The sequence below is a fragment of the Myxocyprinus asiaticus genome, chromosome 6, assembly GCF_019703515.2.
Source record: "Myxocyprinus asiaticus isolate MX2 ecotype Aquarium Trade chromosome 6, UBuf_Myxa_2, whole genome shotgun sequence".
Taxonomy (NCBI): Eukaryota; Metazoa; Chordata; class Actinopteri; order Cypriniformes; family Catostomidae; genus Myxocyprinus; species Myxocyprinus asiaticus.
Window position 1 is genome coordinate 7,316,975 of NC_059349.1, and position 24,525 is coordinate 7,341,499.

Below are 24,525 nucleotides of genomic sequence, written 5' to 3' on the forward strand. Positions count from 1 at the left end.
GAACCAAAGACTTAAACTACTTCAGTCTGTGTGCACTGAATTTATTTAATACACAAGTTTCACAATTTGAGTTGAATTACTGAAATAAATGAACTTTTCCATGACATTCTAATTTATTGAGATGCACCTGTACTCTCTCTAACACACACACAACAAACATAGGAAATATTAATATCTGACACATGTGAATGAATATTCTATGTGGCAGAAAAGGAAGTATTGGCACTTGGCAGCTGTTTTTGTTCATTTTAGACACTGTGACTATGGCAACAACAGGAGGACAAACTACAAGACAAATTTCCCTGAAAACGAAAGGGATAGTTCACACAAAAATGGGTGAACACTAGAGGTGATGTTAACCTCAGTCACCATTCATTTAATTAGCATCTTTTTTATACAAATCATTCTATCTACTTGAATGTGGAAATACTGAAATTTCCAAAAAGGTTGGTCAAGATGCAGAAAATTGTAGTGTTGGTACGGTTTAAATATTGTTTATTTGTTTTTGTGTCTTTTCTAAAATGTCCTGATTATTTTCGTTTACTACTGCACCCAGAGGTGCAAAAATAGGCTCGGTGCAGAAACAATTCCCTCACTGCCGCGTCTGGGACGCTTCACCTTGCGACCCACGCTTGCAATGTGAAGGGTGTAATCTGTTAATATGGGTGGTGAAACGAAAACATGCTGCTCGCTCCCTTCTCACGGAGGATATGTGAACCCGGCTTTAGCTGGCATCACACTTGTAGACTCAAAACACCGCAATTTAGGCCGAGGGTGTCACACATGCAGACTGTTTTGCTGTGATCTCGCTTTCTTCAGTCAGAGGTGACACACTTGGTGATACAAAATGGCAGAGGGGATGACACGCATACCAACTCAGCACAACTCTCTCTCTCTCTCTGATTCCCTGTCACATGGAGCTCGCCGAAATAACAACAGGAGTACCGCATGAGAATAGACAATTGTAAAAAAGTGATTTAGTATGTGATTCATGGAGAAACCTTACCATGTGAAAGTGTGTGATTGTGTATTTATCCCCTCAAGGCTTGCCGTAGAACGCGTATGTCCATAAACAGATTTCAGCGAGTAAGGAAATTACCTTCAATAAAAACAGACTGTTCTGCCTCCGCTTTCTGATTTAATTAGTCATTAAGTGCATGAGAAAAACACAGGAAAAAAACACTTGGTGACAGAATCATGGATTACAGTCAGCATTTGTGATGAAATGCAGCTGCAGTTGAGATGAAAATGTCCAGATCAGCTTGACATCTTGTCAGTTCTTCAGTAAAAGAAAAAGCTCACTGGAGTCATATGGATTATTTTTATGCTGCCTTTATGTGTGTTTTAGAGCTTCAAAGTTCTGACCTCTATTCACTTGCATTGTATGGACCAACAGAGCTGAAATATTCTTTTAAAAATCTTTGTTTTTGATCAGCATAAGAAAAAAGGCCATACAAATCTTAGATGGAATGAGGGTGATCAGTGAAATTTCATTTTTGGGTGAACTAACCCTTTAATGTCTCTTCCGTTTTCAGAACTTGTGCTTTATGGAGTTTACTCTATAATGATTTTTTATTTTATTTATTTATTTTTTAAATAATAATAAATAAATATATCAAAAACAGTTTCCACAACAGGACAACCCAGAGAGAGAGAGAGAGAGAGACTGTAAGTTTGTACAGTAGGAGGCGGTAATTCTCCTGAGAAGTGAATGAACATTAACTAAGAAGAAGAAGAATCAGTCTGCTGCATGTTGTGCAGTGGGGAGAGTTTTGTGTTTATCTACAAGAAACTGATTCCGCTCAGATATCAGAACAAACAAACTAAGACACATAGCTGAAAATAATGAAATTGGTGAGTGTGTTATCGCTTATTTTCTTGTGTCCCGTGTATCAGAATTGCTTGTTTGTGCAAACTAATACTCTGCTGTGGACGACAGACTGCGTTATGAAGATAATTCTGTTTAAACTGTGAAACGTTTTTTTGGTTGCATTTCTTTTTCTTCTTCTTCTTCTTTTTTTTTTTTTTTTTTTTTTTTTTTACTTTTAATTGCACTTGTAATGATAACAATATATAGAAAAGACAAAGGCAAACAATTTTGTTTATACAATACAACATATTAGAAAGTACAAAATATAAAAAATTATACAAAAAGAATTTAAAGATAAAATAAAAAGAATCAAATAAAATAAAATCACTTTTATTGTCACACAACTATATACACAAGTGCAATAGTGGGTGAAAGTCTTGGGTGCAGTTCCGAACAACATAGCAGTCATGACAGTGATGAGACATATACCAATTTACAATAAACTTCAGATTTACACAACAACATTTACATATCTAATATACACATAATTACACAACACAATAATAATATACAATGAGATAATAAGATTAATAAAGTGCAGTGCTGATGTATTAGATCGTGAGAGATCAAGAGTTCAGAAGTCTGATTGCTTGGGGGAAGAAGCTGTCATGAAGTCGGCTGGTGCGGGTCCTGATGCTGCGATACTGCCTGCCTGGTGGTAGCAGTGAGAACAGCCCGTGGCTCGGGTGGCTGGAGTCTCTGATGATCCTCCGAGCTTTTTTCACACACCGCCTGGTATATATGTCCTGGAGGGAGGGAAGCTCACCTCCGATGATGTGTCTGGCAGTTCGCGCCACCCTTTGCAGGGCTTTGCGGTTGAGGGCGGTGCTGTTGCCGTACCAGGCGGTGATGCAGCCAGTCAGGATGCTCTCTACAGTGCTGGTGTACAACCTTGTGAGGATGTGGCAGTTCATTCCAAACTTCCTCAGCCGTCTCAGGAAGAAGAGGCACTGATGAGCCATCTTCACAACGGCCTCAGTGTGGACGGACCATGTGAGTTCCTCAGTGATGTGGACATCGAGGAACTTGAAGCTGTTGACTCTTTCCACCGGTGCTCCATTGATGGTGATGGGACTGTGTTCTCTGTCTTTTCTCCTGAAGTCCACCACAAGCTCCTTTGTCTTACTGACGTTGAGGGAGAGGTTGTGCTCCTGACACCAGCGTGTCAGAGTGTGCACCTCCTCTCTGTAGGCTGTTTCATCATTGTCAGCGATCAGACCTACCACCGTCGTATCATCAGCAAACTTAATGATGGCATTGGAGCTATGTGTAGCCACACAGTCATGTGTGTACAGGGAATACAGGAGTGGGCTGAGAACACAGCCCTGTGGGGCTCCAGTGTTGAGGGTCAGTGATAAGGAGATGTTGCTGCCTATTCTAACCACCTGGCGTCTGCTTGACAGGAAGTCCAGAATCCAGCTGCACAGCGAGCTGTTTAAGCCCAGAGCCCGGAGTTTCTCATCAAGCTTGGAGGGCACTATGGTGTTGAATGCTGAGCTGTAGTCTACAAACAACATTCTCACACAAGTGTTCTTTTTTTCCAGGTGGGAGAGAGCAGTGTGTATTGTAGATGCAATGGCATCATCAGTGGAGCGGTTGTTGCAGTATGCAACTGCAAAGGGTCCAGTGAGGGAGGCAGCACAGAGCAGATGTAATCTCTGATTAGTCTCTCAAAGCATTTGCTGATGATGGTGGTCAGAGCAACAGGACGCCAGTCATTTAAGCAAGTGATTTTGGATTGCTTTGGTACAGGCACAATGGTGGACGTTTTAAAGCATGTGGGGACTACAGACAAGGAGAGGGAAAGGTTGAAAATGTCCGTAAAATCACCAGCTAGTTGGTTTGCGTACGCTCTGATGACACGGCCCGGAATGCCATCTGGACCCGCAGCTTTACGGATATTCACCCGTCGGAAGGATCAGGTTACATCCGCTACAGAGACAGAGAGTGAACTAACCTCTGTAGCTTCGGCCGCGAGAGCTCTCTCTGCGATGGCTGTGTTATTTCCCTCAAAACGAGCATAAAAAGTATTTAGCTCATCCGGGAGAGAGGCAGCGGTGTTCACGGCGGAGTTTTTATTCCCTTTGTAGTCCGTGATGATATAAATTCCCGGCCACATGCTTCTAGAGTTGGTGGTGTTAAACTGTCCTACAATCTTGTCCCTGTACTGGCATTTTGCTGCTTTGATAGTTTTGCGGAGGGCATAACTGGCTTGTTTATGCTCCTCCGCATTCCCGGAATTAAAAGTGGAGGTCTGCGCATTAAGTGCCACGCAAACATTGCTATTAACCCATGGTTTCTGGTTCGAGTAGATCTGTATTGTTTTTGTTGGAACAACATCCTCTACGCACTTTCTGATGAAACACATTACGCTATCAGCATTTACATAAATTTGAAAAGCTTCAAAAGTTTTACAGATTTTACAACTCTATAAAATCTGCAGGGTCTGTATTCTCAAACTTGAAAGGGTATCAATATAAACCCTGAGATCATTGTTGCAGAATGTGTATAGTGTTTTAAAAAAATAATAATTACTAATCACATTATTATTATTATTATTTAGTGATTCTGGTTTTGTAAAGTTGAAGTCAAAAGTTTACATACACTTAGGTTGAAGTCATTAAAACTCATTTTTTAACCACTCCACAGATTCAATATTAGCAAACTATAGTTTAGGCAAGTCTACTTTGTGCATGACATGAGTAATTTTTCCAACAATTGTTTCAATTTTAATTGACTATATCACAATTCCAGTGGGTCAGAAGTTTACATACACTAAATCAACTGTGCCTTTAAGCAGCTTGGAAAATTCCAGAAAATGATGTCAAGCCTTTAGACAATTAGCCACATGGGGACAAAGATCTTACTTTTTGGAGAAATGTCCTCTGGTCTGAGGAAACAAATTGAACTGTTTGGCCATAATGACCATCATTATGTTTGTAGGAAAAAGTGTGAGGCTTGCAAACCAAAGAACACAATCCCAACCTTGAAGTATGGGGGTGCTTTGCTGCAGGAGGGACTGGTGCACTTCACAAAATAGATGGCATCATGAGGAAGGAAAATTATGTGGATATATTGAAGCAACATCTCAAGACATCAGATCGGAAGTTAAAGCTCGGTCGCAAATGGGTCTTTCAAATGGACAATGACCCCAAGCATACCTCCAGAGTTGTGGCAAAATGGCTTAAGGACAACAAAGTCAAGGTATTGGAGTGGTCATCACAAAGCCCTGACCTAAATCCGATAGAAAATTTGTGGTCAGAACTGAAAAGAGTGTGCGAGCAAGGAGGCCTACACACCTGACTCAGTTACACCAGTTCTGTCTGGAGGAATGGGCCAAAATTCCAGCAACTTATTGTGAGAAGCTTGTGGAAGGCTACCCAAAACGTTTGACCCAATTTAAACAATTTAAAGGCAATGCTACCAAATTCTAACAAATTGTATGTAAACTTCTGACCCACTGGGAATGTGATGAAAGAAATAAAAGCTGAAATCATTCTCTCTACTATTATTCTGACATTTCATAGTCTTAAATTAAAGTAGTGATCCTAACTGACCTAAGAGAGGGAATGTTTTCTATGATTAAATGTCAGGAATTGTGAAAAAATGAGTTTAAATGTATTTGGCTAAGGTGTAAGTAAACTTTTGACTTCAACTGTATATCCATCTTTTCACGCTATCTGCCAGTTAAAATTGGTAAAGTTTTAAAGAGTTTCAGAGATAACCCCATAGCATCAGCGATGCAGCATTTCATTCCCTCCTTTCAGGGAACCGTGGTAACAGTCGCAACCTTTTCGACTTCTGTTTTAACCACCTCTACTCTAGGGCTCAATAATAATACAGATTTTCCCATATGATTCTGATTCACAAACATTCAATTCGATTATAATTTCGATTCGGTATATTGATTCATAAGGGTATGTTTTGGTTAATTTTGCTTACATACTAAATACATTTTCTCTTAGTGAGTGCTGTTAATTTTAAAAGGGACATTTTAACCTTCTAGTAGGGTCCTATGATTTTCTCGTTGCGGAAAACACAGACAGAATCACGGAATCCAGTCACAAAAACAGAATTAACTGTAGAATCGGGAATGTCGTTGAAATTGACATATTTTTAACTTTTACATTATTTTAAAGGGTTAGTTCATCCAAAAATGAAATTTCTCTCATCATTTACTTGCCCTCATGCCATCTCGGATGTATTTGACTTACTTTTTTCAGTGGAACACATTTAAAGAAAAATAGAAAAATAACCCAGAAGGACCTTATAATGGATGTGGATGGTAACACGATTTTTGATGCTCCAAAAAGCACAGACAATCAGCATTAACGTCACCATACGACTCCAGTGGTTAAATGAATGTCTTATAAAGTGATACGATCACTTTTGGTAAAAAAAAAAAAGATAAATATTTAAGTACTTTTTAACTATAAGTAATCACTTCCGTTAACAGCGGTATACGTGTTCATGAGAGGGCTGAGGTCACATGGTCTCTCTTGTGACGTATTGCCGTTGGCATGTTCACATGAGAAGTGACGCATGCGTGACACACCTGGAAGAGCAGTACTGTTTACAACTGAGTAGGAGGAATGCTGTACAGACCGAATGCCATAAACAAATTGAAGCAAATTTAAACAAAGATGTCAGAAGATTTTGATTTTAGAGGAGAAGAGGAGATACACATTTTTGCACAGCCATATTTATTTGAACCCTACTACTCTGACCAGGAGCACAGGGAGATGGAGGAGGCTGGACTAATAAGTCTCAGAGACAGAGAGCTCAGGAGACGTGATGATGCACATGTAGGCAAAGACAGAGGTAGAGAGCGTCTGCTGCAACAAATGGAACGTTGCCATGCCATCGCTGGAAAGACCGCGTGGCCTCTCGTGAACGCGAGCACTGCTGTTTACCGGCGTGATGATTTATAGTTAAAAACTTAAATATTTTTTTTTGCACCAAAAGCGATCATATCGTTTTATACGACATTCATTTAACTACTGGATTCGTGTGGATGGCGTTAATGCTGATTGTCTGTGCTTTTTGGAGCATCAAAAATCGTGTTACTATCCACATGCATTATAAGGACCGACTGAGCTGAGACATTTTTCTGTTTTTCTTTAAATGTGTTTTCTGAAGAAAGGAAGTCATATACATCTGGGATTGCATGAGGGTGAGTAAATGATGAGAGAATTTTAATTATTGGGTAAACTATCCCTTTAAGGCTTTAAAACTTAAAAGGATTTCAAAATACTTGAAATATCTGTCTCTCTTTTTGGTCAACTTTAGTCTTAGTCCATTTTGCATTTAACCCATTGTTGTTGGAACCCAGCCAATCTAAATAGCTATTATTATATTATATTATACATTTAGTCATTTAGCAGATGCTTATATCCAAAGTGACTTACAAATGAGGAACAAAGCAAGCAATTTGTCATACAAATTCAACAACATCTACGGTGTTGTACTGCCAAGCTCTCAAGGTGGCTGGAGTAGTATAGGTGCTAGTGCAGAAGAAAGAGATCGTGAAGTATATATATATATATATATGTGGGTGTGTGTGTGTGTGTGTGTACAGTAAGTGCAAGTTAAGTTCAGTAGTAAGTGAAATTAGTGTGGATTGGTTAAGTGCTCGCGGAACAGATGTGTTTTCAGCTGGTTCTTGAATGTTGAGATGGTATCAGCAGATTGTGTGAAGGTTGGAAGCTCATTCCACCACAGTGGAACAGAGAAAGTGAACGATTGTGAAATAGACTTTGAGCCTCTTTGTGATGGGACCACTAGGCGATGCTCATTCACAGACCGCAGAGAACGAGTTGGAGCATAGACTTGGAGAAGTGAATTGAAGTTAGAAGGAGCTGTTCCATTAGTTGTCCTGATGGCCAGATTCAGTGCCTTGAATTTGGTGCGGGCAGCTACAGGTAGCCAGTGAAGTGAAATTAAGAGTGGGGTGACATGAGCCCTTTTTGGCTGATTGAAGACCAGACGTGCTGCTGCATTCTTGACCATCTGCAGAGGCTTAATTGTGTTAGCTGGGAGGCCAGCCAACAAAGCATTTAACAGTAGTCCAGTCTTGAAATGACCAGAGCTTGGACCAGGAGTTGTGCAGCATTTTCAGACAGAAAATGAGGTTTTCCTGATGTTGTAGAACGTGAATCTGGCTGATTAAAGTATGCAATAGTAAAATATTTCTATCCAAAATTCTTCACTTTCACTCATTACTTTAAGGCTCTCAGATTAAACCCACGAGCCCTTATTTCACATGAAGAAAGACCTTTGAGATTCTGTGTTTCTTCATTCTATCATCTTGGGTGTGACACAGGGCTCCTTTGTGTCACTGCTTGTCATGAACACTGCATGTATGAACCCATAACAACAAATAATATTTGCAATTACAGGATCGTTAAATTAAAATAAAACCGGAGCACTTTGCATTCACTAAAATCCTTGTTTATATTTTAGTGGGAGTTTGGCGTGAACCTCCGCAGACGGCGCGTGCATCACAGTCCGGTTCAGAAATTAATCTCCGCTTGCTCTTCAGAAGCTGGAGTTTACTTGAATGAGACACTCAAATGCACTATTCATTCCTTTATTTGGACACGAAAATGTGATTGGAATTTAAAAGTACAATAATTGCGGTTATCTCAAATAATCGCTGTTAGATCAAATAACTGCAATCAGACGATTAATTAATAATCACGACAGGCCTGCGTGATGCAGATTTTGACACTCCACGTGGACAGTCCTTGACTGTGCGCATCGTCGCCTCCTGCGCCTGCCATTAAATGTACTAAAAGAATATTACAAAACAGTTGTAGTGCGCATATGTCATACACGTTTGTATTCGCTCGCAGTCAGAAGAGTATACTTAAAAAATATGTGGTTATGTGGAAATGTGGTCAATCGGGCGCGATCCGATCCCGAACACAGAAAAACACAAAATACCCAATCCTTTAGGCCATAGGAATAGTATTGTGTGTCATGTCATCTACCACTTGCAACCTGTTAGCACTGAAAACCTTGTAAATAGGCAACGTGACAATCTTTTGAAACCAATTTAATCAAAGCTCCTTCACCACAGAACTGTTCTATTCTTGGGTGAATCAAGTAATCATCGTCATAATTTTCCACCCTCTCTCTGATCCTTAGGATGAAATCTGCTTGATGTGCTACTGAAGATGGAGTTTATTAAAGAGGAGTTTAAAGAGGAGAGTGAAGATGTCAGTATTTCAGAACCATTCAGACTGAAGAATGAAGATACTGAGGAACAAAGAGGTTTGTGCCCATTCTTGATTTTATTTGAGGACTGACTGTAAAATCAAGGTATATTAAAAGACAAATTTTTCAATGAATGTGGAGTGATTGGATCTCATCTTTGCACACACATTACACAGAAGAAATGTTCTGTTTTAATGTCTAGCACTGTTTAGCACTTTTCAACAAAAGACAATTTTCCATTTATTCCAGTACTTCATAAAAGATAAATTCAAAAATACAAAGATATATTTTTAACAGCTAAATTCAAGCACTTTAAGCACTTAAGTATCCTTGTGTGAACCAAGTGGTCGGCGATATGACCAAAATTCTATACCATGGTATAAGTAATTTTTTTTCTCGGTAATGGTATATATATCACAATATTTTTTTAAACAAATTTGTATTTATCAAATATCCATGTCATAGTGGTGGGCGATAAGCAAAAAATTATATCTCGATATTCTTAAAAGTTTTGGTTTATAAAGACGTACATGAGGATACTGTAGGCATATAGCCTACATTTACATCTATTTTGATGAATAGTGATTCAAAAACTTCTGGAAAAATAATTCAAGTTTCTTTTTTTTATTTAAAACATTGCCCAAAGTTGCCTAATGCTGCACCTGTCATGTCCATTGCAATGAAAAAAAAAAACTTTCTCAATCAATAAAACATTTTCTGAAAACCATTTCAACATTTTAATTCAATTTATCATCAAAATGGTATCTACGTAAATGAATGAATTAACATTTTATCAAATGAAAAGAGAACAATTAATTCTCAACATAGTATTGTATAATTATTTATTTATTATTATATTTTTTTATTTTTTTCAAATGAAGTGCTTTTATTCAGAAATTCACAGCACAATCCAAAATACAACATTGGAGTTATTTCTGTAAAATAAATGGCTGCATTACAGATCATCATAATATTAAATATTATACAATTATTATTGATTTATTATTATTAGAAATAGTAGTAGTATTACAGTGAAAGCCCTTTCCATTTCTGTTTGTTTTAATTGAAGTTTTCACCTCTAGAAAAGCCAGTCGTTACGTGACTCAAAGTGATTATTAAACTGCAAACGGCTGCTATTTAATTAAATAAATATGTGGTTCGTATGAACTGAATTAGCGCTATGCTCGCAGTAATCTGCTACAAACAGAGCACGTGAGTGTGAGCCAAGGAACTCAGCACAACAACTGTTCCACACATACAAGTACACGGCCACGGTATCCCTACTGCTAACTGAGTAGTGATGGGTCGTTCATGAACGAATCTTTTATGTGACTCAGAAGAACGAGTAGTCTCAGAGAGTGATTCGTTCATTTTGTGTTGGCCGCACGTGCGCATTGCGCAACCTCCTTTCGTTTGTTACGTGAAAACCGCATAGGTGCTGTACAGGAAACAGAAATGATTAGTTCACCTCTCAACTCTTTTGGTCCAAGTCGTTCGTTCTTTGATCACGTGATGGCTGTATACGCTATGCACTCGGACAAGTAGATTCCAGAGGTGAACTAATCTTTCTGTTTCTCATAATTTGTTCTTGGCTGCATTATCAGTTTTTCCTTATTGGGACTATAATCAAAGTTTGCGTAAGTAGACGTGTTGGGGGGGATTTGGCTATTGAAAATGTAACATTTTAATTTAATTCTGCTCAAATGAATGAAATTAACGAAATGACTTGAATAAATATTTGTTCATTTTGCTGAACGAGACTCAAAGATTAAAGTCAGTAAAATGATCCGATCTTCCCGTCACTATAACTGAGACATTCAATGAGCAGCGGGACTAGCTAATGTGAGCCGTTCTGTGTAAACGCCTGCAACCTTACTGATTGCAGGCATGCAGAGCCCTCTTGAGGACAAAACTGGAACATTATTTTACAACCTGAAACAAACTGATATAGAAAGAAAAAAGCGCCCGCCAGAGTGGTGTATGACACCGCAAAATTCACCAGCCAAATAGAAAATGTACCTGCATTTGGCGCTTGGCGGGTGTTAATTGCGAACCCTGATTGAACATCAGCATTTAATTGTATTTTTATTTTGGAGCATACCCCTCCAGTGCAATCACTTCTCTGCATTTTTGCGGAGGTACAGATGCGGTTAGGCAAGCTTGACGGCATCAGCAACACTATAAAGAGCAGGGGGGGCTTTAAGCGGAGGGTCAATTTCACACCACAGAGAACAGAGCATTTTATTAACAAGCTCTTCTCTCGGAATTAAAGTGATTAGAACCTGAGGCGCGCTCTCTTTGACGCATGTACAGAGAGCGTTTTCATCCATGAACATGAGAAAATGGCACCTTTAAATGCCAAAAATGTATTTCTTTTCTTGGGTTTGACTTGATTTAGAGTTGTCCCATGTTCTGTGTTCATCTTTCTCCGTGTTTGTCTCTCGATATCAGTCTCACGTGCAGGAGGAGATTCGCGCACACAAATATTTACATTCCGCGATACAGAAAAATCTCTACCTGACATTTTATTCCCACCGCACGATATACACTGATAAGCCAAAACATTATGACCACCTGCCTAATATGCTGTTGGTCCTCTGCGTGCTGCCAAAACAGCGCCGACCCGCTGAGGCATTATCTCTGCAAGACTTCTGAAGATGTCCTGATGTATCTGGCACCAAGACATTAGAAGCAGATCCTTCACGTCCTGTAAGTTGCGAGGTGGACCTGCAGTGGATCGGACTTGTTGGCCCAGCACATCCCACAGGTGATCAATCGGATTGAGATCTGGGGAATTTGGAGGCCAGGGCAACACCTTGATGAACTCTTCATCGTGTTCCTCAAACCATTCCCAAACAATGTGTGCAGTGTGACAGGGTGAATTATCCTGCTGAAAGAGGCCACTGCCATCAAGGAATTCCATTGTCATAAAGGGGTGTTCCTGGTCTGCAAAAATGTTTAGTTACAGTGCATTCAGAAAGTATTCAGACCCCTTTATTTTTTTTACATTTTTTTTATGTTGCAGCCTTATGTCAAAATGCTTAAAATTATTTTATTTTATTTTATTTTCACATCAATCTACACTCCATATCCCATAATGACAAAGCAAAAAACAGATTTTTGATCACTTAGCAAATTTATTAAAAATAAAATCACATTGACAGAAGCATTCAGACCCTTAACTCAGTACTTAGTTGATGCACCTTTGGCAGTGATTACAGCCTCAAGTCTTTTTGGGTATGATGCGACAAGCTTTGCACACCTGGATTTGGGATATTCTGACATTCTTTACAGATCCTATCAAGCTCTGTCAGGTTGGATGGGTACCGTCGGTCGACAGCCATTTTCAGGTCTCTCCAGAGTTCTTCGATTGGGTTCAAGTCCGGACTCTGGCTGGGCCACTCAAGGACATTCACAAAGTTGTCCCTAAGCCACTCTTGCGTTGTCTTGGCTGTGTGCTTAGGGTCATTGTCCTGTTGGAAGGTGAACCTTCAGCCTAGTCTGAGGTCCTGAGTGCTCTGGACCAGGTTTTCATTAAGGATATCTCAGTATTTTTCTGCATTCAGCTTTCATTCAACCATAACCAGTCCCCCAGTCCCTGCCGCTGAAATCACCCCCACAGCATGATGCTACCACCACCATGCTTCACTGTTGGGATGGTATTGCGCAGGTGATGAGCGGTGATTGGTTTCCCCTAGACATGACTCTTGTAATTAAGGCCAAACAATTAAATTTTCATTTCATTTCATTAGATCAGAGAATCTTGTTTATCTAAGAGTCCTTTAGGTGCTTTTTTGTGTGTCTTGCACTTTTTTGGTTGTACTTATGCAAGTTTCTCCCATCTCCATCCATGATCTCTGAAGCTCAACCAGAGTGACCACCGGGTTCTTGGTCACCTCTCTTACCAGGGCTCTTCTCCCCCAATTGCTCAGCTCTAGGAAGAGTCCTGGTTGTTCCAAACTTCTTCCATTTAAGAATTATGGAGGCCACTGTGCTCTTGGGAACCTTCAATGCAGCCGACATTTTTTTGTAGCCTTCCCCAGATCTGTGCCTCAACACAATCCTGTCTCTGAGCTCTGCATGCAGTTCCTTTGACTGTCTTTTGCTCTGATATGCTTTTTCAGTTGTGAGACCTTATATAGACAGGGGTGCCTTTCCAAATAATGTCCAATCAATTGAATTAGCTACAGGTGGACTCCAATCAAAGTCTAGAAACATCTCAAAGATGATCCATAGAAATAGGATGTACCTGAGCTAAATTTCAAGTGTCATAGTAAAGGGTAAGAATACTTATGTCAATGTGATATTTCAGTTTTTTTTTCTTTTTAATACAAAGTTCTCAAAAATCATATTTTTTCTTTGTCTTATGGGGTATGGAGTGGATAGTGATGTGAAAAAGAAAAAAAATGAAAAGCATTTTTGGCCGGACCCAGGGTTTCATTGTCCAGAGCATCACATCCCCTCCACCGGCTTGTTGTCTTTCCACAGTGCATCCTGGTGCCATCACTTACCCAGGTAAACAGCGCACACGTACACAGCCATCCATGTGATGTAAAAGAAAATGTGACTCATCGGACCAGACAACCTTCTTCCACTGCTCTAATGTCTAGTTCTGATACCCGCATGCCCATGGTACATGCTTTTGATGGAGGACAGTGGTCATCATGGGCACTCTGACCGGTCTGCGGCTACGCAGCCCCATATGCAGCAGGGTGCGATGCACTGTGTGTTGTGACACATTCCTCCCGTAACCAGTGTTGGGCAAGCTACTCATAAAATGTAGCTAGCTAAGCTACCAACTACTCAACAGAAATTTTTTTTAAACTAAGCTAAAAGCTACACTTCAGAAAAAGTAGCAAGTTAAACTACAAGCTACACTACAGTTGCATTACAGTTCAGTTGTGTTAGATCTGGCGAGAAAAAATATAGCTAATGGTGATTCTTTTTCCAATATCTTAATGGCTACATGAAAATGTATTAATAGAGCACCCCCCCATCCTGCCGATGTCACTGTGTTCTGCTGAAGTAACTAGCTCAACTTAGCAAAAATATAATTTGAATGTAACAAATGAAAGAACAGTAGCAAAGCCAACCATCTATCCATTTTTCATTTTTTGTAGCAAAAGGCCAAGCTTTTTGTAGGCTGAGCAGAGCAGCCCATGCCTCCTTTTCCCCAGCCATTTCCTCCAGCTATTCCCAGGTAGAGGGTGTAGTGGTATGAAATGTTACAATAACCTTAAAGAAAAATACCACAGTATCACGGAATTAAGGTCCCTAGCTAAAATTATTAGCAGTTTAATATTTATGATATACTGTATTTTACGGAAATAAAGTCACACCAGAATATAAGTCACACCTGGTCAAAATCATGTTGTTCAAAGTAAAAAAAAAAAACACACAGATAAGACACATCTCTGTGTAAGTCGCACTGACAGAGATTATATACCTCAGGCACTAGGGACATGGAAGCAGCCACCCCAGTCCCAACTTCCCTTTATCTGCTCAAAAGTCAGATGTGCTCCGTTATGAAGATTAAATTATCTCAGGAAATGCATAGCTCTTTGCTTTATAACTCTATGCTGTATACAAATAAACAGCTTTTAGTCTGTGACTAAAACAGTATGCCTGTTGCATTCTATTCATTTATTAATGTTAGAGACTATCTGTCTCTGGCTGTTTCTGATATCTGAATTAGTGCCTGACTGATATATCGGTCGGCCGATATTATCGGCTTTAACCGATATACCGATGTCGGCGTATATTTTACTGATATGCGCAGATATGAAAACTTTTTTCAGAACATACAATACAGAAAACAATGCTTTAGAATTGGTGTCATAGCGTAGTTTGTCCAGCAGAGCGCGTTCCGACTCCACTCTTTACAGAGCTGACTCTGAACTGATGGTGGCTCTGCAGACAGGGCGGAGTTGAGCGGTGTCTCAGTAAGTTAACTAGTTTGTGAAATTCATACTGGAAACTTAATAAACAATGACCCCATCATTTTCCCTTTTCAATATAACTAATATAACATTAACCCTGTCCCTGACAACCATGTCACTCATGTCTGTTTGCTGTTAGCCAGCTATAGTTTTCAGTGCAGTCAGTAATGTAGCAGATTGAAAGGTAAACATCAGAGCATATTTTTGCAGTTCAGCAGACAATGGTGCGGTGGTGGATTGTGTCTGTTGAGTGTTGATTTCATGCTATGTTGTTACCTAGTTGGTGAAACACAATGCTGGAAAGTAAAATAAACAATGTCCGTCTTGTACTCTCCGTGACAACGAGCTTATAGCTAACTAGCTAATCACGTAGCTACATTCATTGTTGTTAGCTGAGTGGAAGCTAATGAGTAAACTTGTATTCACCAAACTGTTTTGTTCAGGATTCACAGTTTGGTACCCTCTTCAACTGAACAATTCCAGTCATTGCATTTATAAAATCTAATATTTAAAAGTCTGGTTTTCCACCTGAACTTGTATAACAGAATACTGTGTAACACTGCTGCTGCTGTTTATCTATTGACTTGGCAGTATTAATATAGTCAGCATTTGACTGATACTAAACAGTACTGATGTTTATTTAGCTATTTATTTTATTTTTATTTATTCTTTATTTTAATGGTCAGCATATGACTGATACTAAACAGTAATACTGATGTTTATTTAGCTATTTATTTTATTTTTATTTATTCTTTATTTAAACAGTCAGCATTTGACTGATACTAAACAGTACTGATATTTATTTAGCTATTTATTGTATTTTTATATATTCTTTATTTAAACGGTCAGCATTTGACTGATACTAAACTGTAATACTGATGTTTAGCTATTTATTGTATTTTTATATATTCTTTATTTAAATGGTCAGCATTTGACTGATACTAAACAGTACTGATATTTATTTAGCTATTTATTGTATTTTTATTCTTTATTTTAATGGTCAGCATTTGACTGATACTAAACAGTACTGATGTTTATTAAGCTATTTATTGTATTTTTATTTATTCTTTATTTTCTCAGTGTTCATTTCTAGAATTTGTTGACAATGTATAATAATAATGTCAAACATTCTTTGATAAAAATATTTAAGAAAGCAGCTTTCTGAGTACCTTTGCATAGTCATATCGGTGCAAAATCGGTAAAAAATCCACATAGAAAAGGTCTGTTTTCATTCCAGCTCAAATATATCCTATTAAATATATCGGCCACCATATCGGTAATCGGTGAATTTTCCCTCTCTAAAATTGGTCTCAAAAATCCCATATCGGTCAGGCTCTAATCTGAACCCTCTATGCTGTGCATTATTTATACGGTTCACTGACTGAATGTTTTTACTATGAGTGTGATGAAACAGGATGGGCAGAATATACTGGTTGCATAAAGTACTTTTTAAAGGCAAAATATTCTGAATTGCCACTTTAAAACACTTCTACCATCTCTATGACTGATGTTTTAATCTGTTTGAGTATAAACATATGCTTTGGTGTGCGTGCTTTTGAACGGCCGTGCAGTTCACGCTTGCGACATTTAAAATGATGTTATGGTTGAGTGAAACAGGAGGATGTTGCAAGTCAGAGATTCATTTGATCAAGTTTATGTGATGCTGTGTAAATGTTGCCCACAGTATCCTCTGTGGGCATGGCTTGGGAGGCACTTAAGGCAGTTCTTAGGGGTCGGATCATACAGGATGCTGCATTCACCAAAAAATCCAAAGCACGAGAACTTGTGGAGTTGGAAGGGAATATTAAAAGTGCAGAGGCAGAGCTGAAGCGCAGAATGTCATCTGATGGCCTCAGAGAATTGACCCGATTGAAATACAGATATAATATTATTTTGTCGCAGAAGGTGGAGTTTTGGCTATTCAGGGCATGGCAGTCGGACTTCGAGTCAGTGGACAAAGCTGGGAAGCTATTCATATTAATAATGCTTTTAAAGAATTCTATCTTGATCTCTGTGGTTCCCCATCTTCTTCTACTGATGAAGATATTAGAAACTTTGTGGAACCATTAGAACTCCCTAAACTGACAACATAACCTGAGATAACCTTGGAGGAGCTGGGGAGAACTGATGGCCAGATGGCTTTGCCGCTGAAATTTTTAGATCTTATGCTACAGAACTGGCTCCACTTTTGTTAGTTTATACGGAATCATTAAAGAATGGAAAGCTTCTGCCAACCATGACACAAGCCCAGATCAGTCTGATTCTTAAAAAGGACAAAGATCCAAGCGAGTGTAAATTTACCATCCAATTTCCTTGATCCAGCTAGATGTAAAAATATTGTCATTAATTTTGGCTAACCGATTAAAGTTATGACAACTCTTATACATATAGATCAGGTGAGATTTATTCAGGGCCGCAGCTCTTCTGATAACATTAGGCATTTCATCAATATCATGTGGTCAGTGGCAAATGATCAGACTCCGGTCGCTACCATCTCACTTGATGCTGAAAAGACGTTTGATATGGTAAAATGGGATTATCTTTTTAAGATTTTGGAAATACACGGGTTCGGGAATACTATTATTGGATGGATTAAGTTACTTTATAGATACCTGGTAACGCAGTACAAACAAATGGATTAATTTCAGATTATTTTACTCTGGATAGGGCACCTGGCAGGGTTGCCCTCTTTCCCCATTATTGTTCTATCTTATCTTGGAACCATTAGCAGCCGCGATAAGAATGGAAGATGATTTTCCAGGGGTGGTGGCAGGAGGTATGATGCATATGCTTTTGCTTTACGAAGATGATATTTTATTATTTGTCTCCGACCCCACTAGATCTATGCATTGCCTCCACAGAATTATTAATTCCTTTTCTAAGTTCTCAGGATACAGAGTCAGTTGGTCTAAATCTGAAGCTTTGGCACTGACAGCATACTGCCCAGTAACAGCTTTTTAGCCAGGCGCCTTCCAGTGGCCCAAACAGGGCATTAAGTATTTGGGCATTTTTTTCCCAGCAAATTTGTCTGATTTAGTTAGAGTTAATTTTTACCCATTAATAAAAAGGTTTTCGAGCTATGTGGGCAGGTGGTTTTCATTACATTTATCTATGATTGGGAAGGTTAATGTTATTAAAATGAATTGTATTCCAAAATTCAACTACCTGTTACAATCTCTCCCTGTAGATGTCCGCCTCTCTTATTTCAATCAATTTGATAGCATAGCGAAGACTTCATTTGGAATGGTAAACATCCCAGATTACATTTCAATAAGTTACATAGGCCGATTGACAAAGGTGGGCTAGGCCTACTCAAGATTTTGTTTTATTATTATGCATTCTGTCTCAGACATTTGGCTCATTGGTCACTCCCACCTGAGAGAGCCCCTCCCTGGTTTTGTATTGAACATGAAGTTCTTGTCCCTATTTTGCCATCGCAAAGCCTTTCTATTAAACTAAGAAGTTAAGTTACATCCTGTTATCTCCCGTTTGCACTCGGTATGGACAAAAGTGTCCAGAGTGGTTAGTTCGGACATTCTTTTTAAATGTTGCCTCGAGCATATGGCTGAACCAAAAATTATGTATTAATAAGTCCCCTCTCTGCTGGTCAGAGTGGATTGTGAAGGGGGTTATTACACTCGGGGACCTATATGAGAGTGGAGTGTTGAGATCCTTTGAAAATATGGTTCAGCATTTTAGGATTCACAGATCTCAGTTCTTTAGGTATTTACAGCTGCGCCACCTGCTCTGTACTATTTTTGGGAGTAGCATACACCCCCCTAAAGCGGCAGATACTCTGGGAGTGGTGATTACTGCTTTTGGAAAAGGTCATGAGGCATCAGTGTATACCTCCCTGTTAATTCAGAGTCTGGGGGACGGAGCTTCAACTTCTCTCAAGAGATTATGGGAGATAGATTTAAACTTGGTATTGGAGGAGGGATTGTGGGCTAGGATTCTAAAAACGTCAAGTCTACATCTAGAGATGCAAGGGTGTGCCTGATGCAATTTAAGATTTTACATAGATTCTACTGGACACCCTCTAGATTGTGTAGGCTTGGTCTTAAAGACACACCCACCTGCTGGCGATGCCAATCAGAAGATGGGGACACAACCCATGTTTTTTGGTGTTAAGATTCAAGAATTTTGGTTGAGGGTTCGGAGCTTTATATGTGACATATTGGACACTCAGTTTTCCTTTTGCTGCAGACTCTGTATCTTAGGAGATGGGGCAGTCCTTAATATAGGGGATAGACATATAAAAATTTGGGTCCTAGCCGGAGTTATGATAGGCAGATGGATCATTCTCGGGATGGAAGTCGGCTGGAGCATCCTCATTTCAGGAGTGGTGCAAAGAGATGAACGGGGTGGTGGCATTTGAGGAGGTAATGTATAGAAGGCTGGGAAAATGGGATTTGTTTAACAGGAAGTTGGGCAGATGTTTGGCCTTTTTGTAGGGTTTTTGGGGAGGGGTAGTGGAGAGGGATTTGTAGTTTTAAATGTGTATGTGCATTCTTATTGTTTTTTTTAAAGTATAGTTTTTTTTTCATGTTTTTTTATGTTCTAATTCAGGGGTTGGGAACCTTTTTTTCACTAAGGAGCCAATTTTTTTATTTCTGGTTGATGCATTTTTTGGAAAGAACCATACCACAAACGAATAATTTACTATTTTCAAAACAACGTTTTTCAATCAAATAAAATATTTATATTGCCCATAGACTACACAAAAACAAACAAATATGCAAAAATTAATAGGTAACATGTTGCAATATGGAATTATACGCGTTTGTGCGGGTCTCCATAAAATTACTTCATTTTACAATTGTTCATGAAAAATTTAACTTCCCTTTTGGACTGGGCGATATATAAAAAATATTTGAATGATAATCGCAGTTAAAATAATCAAATCAAATCACTTTTATTGTCACACAACCATATACACAAGTGCAATAGTGTGTGAAATTCTTGGGTGCAGTTCCGAGCAACGTAGTTGTCGTGACAGTGATGAGACAATTACAATAAACATCAGATTTACAACACAGTTTAAAATCTAATATACACATAATTACACACAACACAATATACAAATAACATACCATGTACAGTATACAATACACACAATATAGAATACACATTATTCAATAAAAATAAAAGTATATATAGAATTTACAGTAGGTTGTATTGTACTGTCTTGACATTCAGGCTGTCGGTTGATAGTAAGTTGTTAAGAGAGAATATAATATAATAATAATATAATTTATGACAGTCCGGTGTGAGATATAAGAGTAATAAAGTGCAGTGCTGATGTATTTGATCGTGGGAGATCAAGAGTTCAGAAGTCTGATTGCTTGGGGGAAGAAGCTGTCATGAAGTCGGTTGGTGTGGGTCCTGATGCTGCGATACTGCCTGCCTGATGGTAGCAGTGAGAGCAGCCCATGGCTCGGGTGGCTGGAGTCTCTGATGATCCTCTGAGATTTTTTCACACACCGCCTGGTATATATGTCCTGGAGGGAGAGAAGCTCACCTCCGATGATGTGTCTGGCAGTTCGCACCACCCTTTGCAGGGCTTTGCGGTTGTGGGCTGTGCTATTGCCGTACCAGGCGGAGATGCAGCCAGTCAGGATGATCTCTACAGTGCAGGTGTAGAACCGTGTGAGGATGTGGCGGTTCATTCCAAACTTCCTCAGCCGTCTGAAGAAGAGGCGCTGATGAGCCTTCTTCACAATGGCATCAGTGTGGATGGACCATGTTAGTTCCTCAGTGATGTGGACACCCAGGAACTTGAAGCTGCTGACTCTCTCCACTGGTGCTCCATTGATGGTGATAGGGTTGTGTTCTCCATCTCTTCTCCTGAAGTCCACCACAAGCTCCTTTGTCTTACTGACGTTGAGGGAGAGGTTGTGCTCCTGAAACCAGCGTGTCAGAGTATGCACCTCCTCTCTGTAGGCTGTTTCATCATTGTCAGTGATCAGACCTACCACCGTCGTATCATCAGCAAACTTAATGATGGCATTGGAGCTGTGTGTTGCCACACAGTCGTGTGTACAGGGAATACAGGAGTGGGCTGAGAACACTGTGGCTCCAGTGTTGAGGGTCAGTGATGAGGAGATGTTGCTGCCTATTCTAACCACCTGGTGTCTGCTTGACAGGAAGTCCAGGATCCAGCTGCACAGCGAGTTGTTTAAGCCCAGAGCCCGGAGTTTCTCATCAAGCTTGGAGGGCACTATGGTGTTGAATGCTGAGCTGTAGTCTACAAACAGCATTCTCACATAAGTGTTCTTTTTTTCCAGGTGGGAGAGAGCAGCGTATATTGTAGATGCAATGGCATCATCAGTGGAGCGGTTGTTGTGGTAAGCAAACTGCAGCGGGTCAAGTGAGGAAGGCAGCACAGAGCAGATGTGATCTCTGACTAGTCTCTCAAAGCATTTGCTGATGATGGGGGTCAGAGCAACAGGACGCCAGTCATTTAAGCAAGTTATTTTGGATTGCTTTGGAACAGGCACAATGGTGGACGTTTTAAAGCATGTGGGGACTACAGACAAAGGGAGGGAAAGGTTGAAAATGTCCGTAAAAACACCAGCCAGTTGGTTCGCGTATGCTCTGATGATGCAGCCCGGAATGCCGTCTGGACCCGCGGCTTTGCGGATATTCACCCGTCGGAAGGATCGGGTTACATCCGCTACAGAGAAGGAGAGTGAACTAACCTCTGTAGCTTCGGCCGCGAGAGCTGTCTCCGTGAGGGCGGTGTTATTTCCCTCAAAACGAGCATAAAAAGTATTTAGCTCATCCGGGAGAGAGGCAGCGGTGTTCGTGGCGGAGTTTTTGTTCCCTTTAAAGTCCGTGATGATGTTAATTCCCTGCCACATGCTTCTAGAGTTGGTGGTGTTAAACTGTCCTTCAATCTTGTTCCTGTACTGACGTTTTGCTGATCTTTTGGAGGGCATAACTGGCATGTTTATGCTCCTCTGCGTTCCCGGAATTAAAAGCGGAGGTCCGCGCATCAAGTGCCACGTGAACATCGCTATTAATCCAAGGATTCTGGTTCGGATAGATCCGTATTGTTCTGGTCGGAACAACGTCCTCTACGCACTTTCTGATGAAACACGTTATGCTATCAGCATAAAGCTCGATGTCATCATCAGAGGCGGACCGGAACATCTCCCAGTCTGCGTGATCAAAACAGTCTTGTAGCATAGAGTCTGATTGGTCCGACCAGCACTGGATCGTTCTGAGGGTGGGTGCTTCCTGTTTCAGTTTCTGCCTGTAAGCGGGCAGAAGCAGAATGGAAGAGTGGTCCGATTTGCCAAATGGTGGGCGGGGGAGGGATTTGTAGCCGTCCCGGAAGGGAGAGTAGCAATGGTCCAAAACCCGGTCCCCTCGTGTGTTAAAACTAATATGTTGGTGGTATTTTAGTGCGACTGATTTGAAACTGGCTTTATTAAAGTCCCCGGTCACAATGAACGTGGCCTCAGGGTGCACGGTTTCCTGCTTGCTTATAATCCCGTACAGTTCCTTGAGTGCCAGGTCTGTGTTGGCTTGTGGCGGGATGTACACAGCAGTGATAATGACCGCTGTGAATTCCCTCGGTAGCCAGAATGGTCGACACAGAAGCATGAGAAATTCCAGATCAGGAGAGCAGAAAGACTTGATAGAATGTACGTTCCTCTGATCACACCAGGATTTGTTGATCATAAAACATACACCACCACCTCTGCTTTTACCTGAGAGGTCTTTTGCTCTGTCCGCTCGGTGCACGGAGAACCCCGTGGGTTCAATGGCTGAATCTGGAATCTCAGAAGACATCCAAGTTTCTGTTAGGCAGATAATGCAGCAGTCCCTCATCTCTCGTTGGAAAGAGATCTGCACTTTCAGCTCACAGAGCTTGTTATCCAGAGACTGAACATTTGTCAGTAGAATACTGGGTAGCGGGGGTTGATTTGTGCGGCGTCTTACTTTGATGAGAACGCCGGCTCTGTTTCCCCTTTTCCTCCTGCGTTTCCGCGGCCGGGCAGCCCAGACAAAGGGCTCTGCTGCCATGTTTGTAAACAGCGGGTCAGCAATGAGGAATTTGAAGTCTGGTTTGTGGTGTGTAATTGCTGAACCAATGTCCAAAAGTGTTTGTCTGTCGTAGACAATAAGGCAGACAACATCCAGTACAAAAAACATAAGAATTGTAAACAAAACAAACAAAACACTACAGTGTTGTGTCGGAGCTCGCAACGCAGCAGCCATACTCGGCACCATCTTGAGTCTACATGATATCAAATATCATGATATCCGATTATATTGTCAGCCCCCAAGGCCGGTGAATATTTTTGCTTTATTGATTTTGCTTTAAAAATTAATTTATTGAAACACGAAAAATGTACATTTCTAAATTCAAATTGCACTTTAAACGAAACAAAAAAGCAATTAAAATAACAAAGTGATTAAAAAATGTTTTATATAACCACCTCCCCAAAACCAAACATTTACCGTCTCCAACGGCCCCATTTGCCATCACGCAAGTATCACAACAGGTGAAAAATTACTTATAGCCTACAAATTAAGAACTAAAAACAATTATAAATGTAAATATAATGATAATAATCATCATAATAAATAAGCCTAATATATTCCCGTGTTCCCAAAAAATGCCGCCAAATGTGTGTTCTTATCGAGTGTTTTGGTAATACAGTTAATGCTGCCTAAAGAAAATAAAGTAGAACTCAATTTTAGGTTCAAGGTGAACGTGTCTTGTATTACTTGATTTAATGATGATTTAATCACTTTCGTCTTTGTTTCTTTAATACAAAGATACCTGTATATATTTCTAAACCTGTAGAGTTGCGTTCACAATGTGTAAGAGCGAACTGCTCCGTGGAAATAAAGCGGAACTCACAGTACCTCACGAGATGATCGGAGATCATTTGCAGCATTCTCATAGATTACATTATTCTTCCAAACAGTTTTCAGTCAAATGAAACAGAGAAAAAGGAGTGAAAACTCTTTACATGCGCGTGTTCCAGGAGACCGGGTCCCGTTGCATGCCTCTGAACAAACGGCGAATCATACACGAGCATTAAAAGCTTTTCTTTTGTCTGTTCTTAAAAATATAATAAAGTGTGTTTCTTAAAGCGCATGTCTTTTTGACTAACAACATTTCTTGTCTTTTGGGGTAGATGAGCAAAATTACTCACACGTGAAATAGGCTACCTGCATTTGGACGAGGAGCTTACGAACTGGATTGAGTCTCGTCGCATTTGGCAGGTGCTATTTCACACCCTGGACGCACATAAAAAATAACGAACGTTCATAAAATCGCTCTTAGAAAATGCTCTTAACAGCTAAGATCAATAGTTATTGGGAAACGAGGCCCAGAACTCTGTGCATGTTTAGGAGAAGCGCTTTCATTGCACTCAGTGGAGCTCACATCAAATGTATATAATGTATATAATTTGATTCCGTATTCTCTGTTTACTTATTTTGTGAATGGAATCAATACAAATTGTTAATAAAAAA

The 24,525-nt window shown here is 39.9% G+C and overlaps 1 protein-coding gene across 8 annotated transcripts in view; it reads left to right on the top strand.

Annotated features, from left to right (window-relative positions):
• Positions 1-24,525, top strand: part of LOC127442888 (gastrula zinc finger protein XlCGF26.1-like) — a 202,061-nt gene that overhangs the window by 115,071 nt on the left and 62,465 nt on the right. For 2 of the 8 annotated variants that reach the window (XM_051701202.1, XM_051701205.1), the window contains one exon: positions 9,020-9,145. The exons of 4 other annotated variants lie outside the window; for them this stretch is intronic. In XM_051701202.1, coding sequence (XP_051557162.1) covers positions 9,049-9,145 — 97 coding nt within the window. In that variant the 5' untranslated portion in view covers positions 9,020-9,048. Of the gene's footprint in view, positions 1-1,730; positions 1,855-4,983; positions 5,075-9,019; positions 9,146-24,525 lie in introns of those variants that run through there. 2 more of the 8 variants (XM_051701204.1, XM_051701206.1) reach the window with 2 other exon arrangements.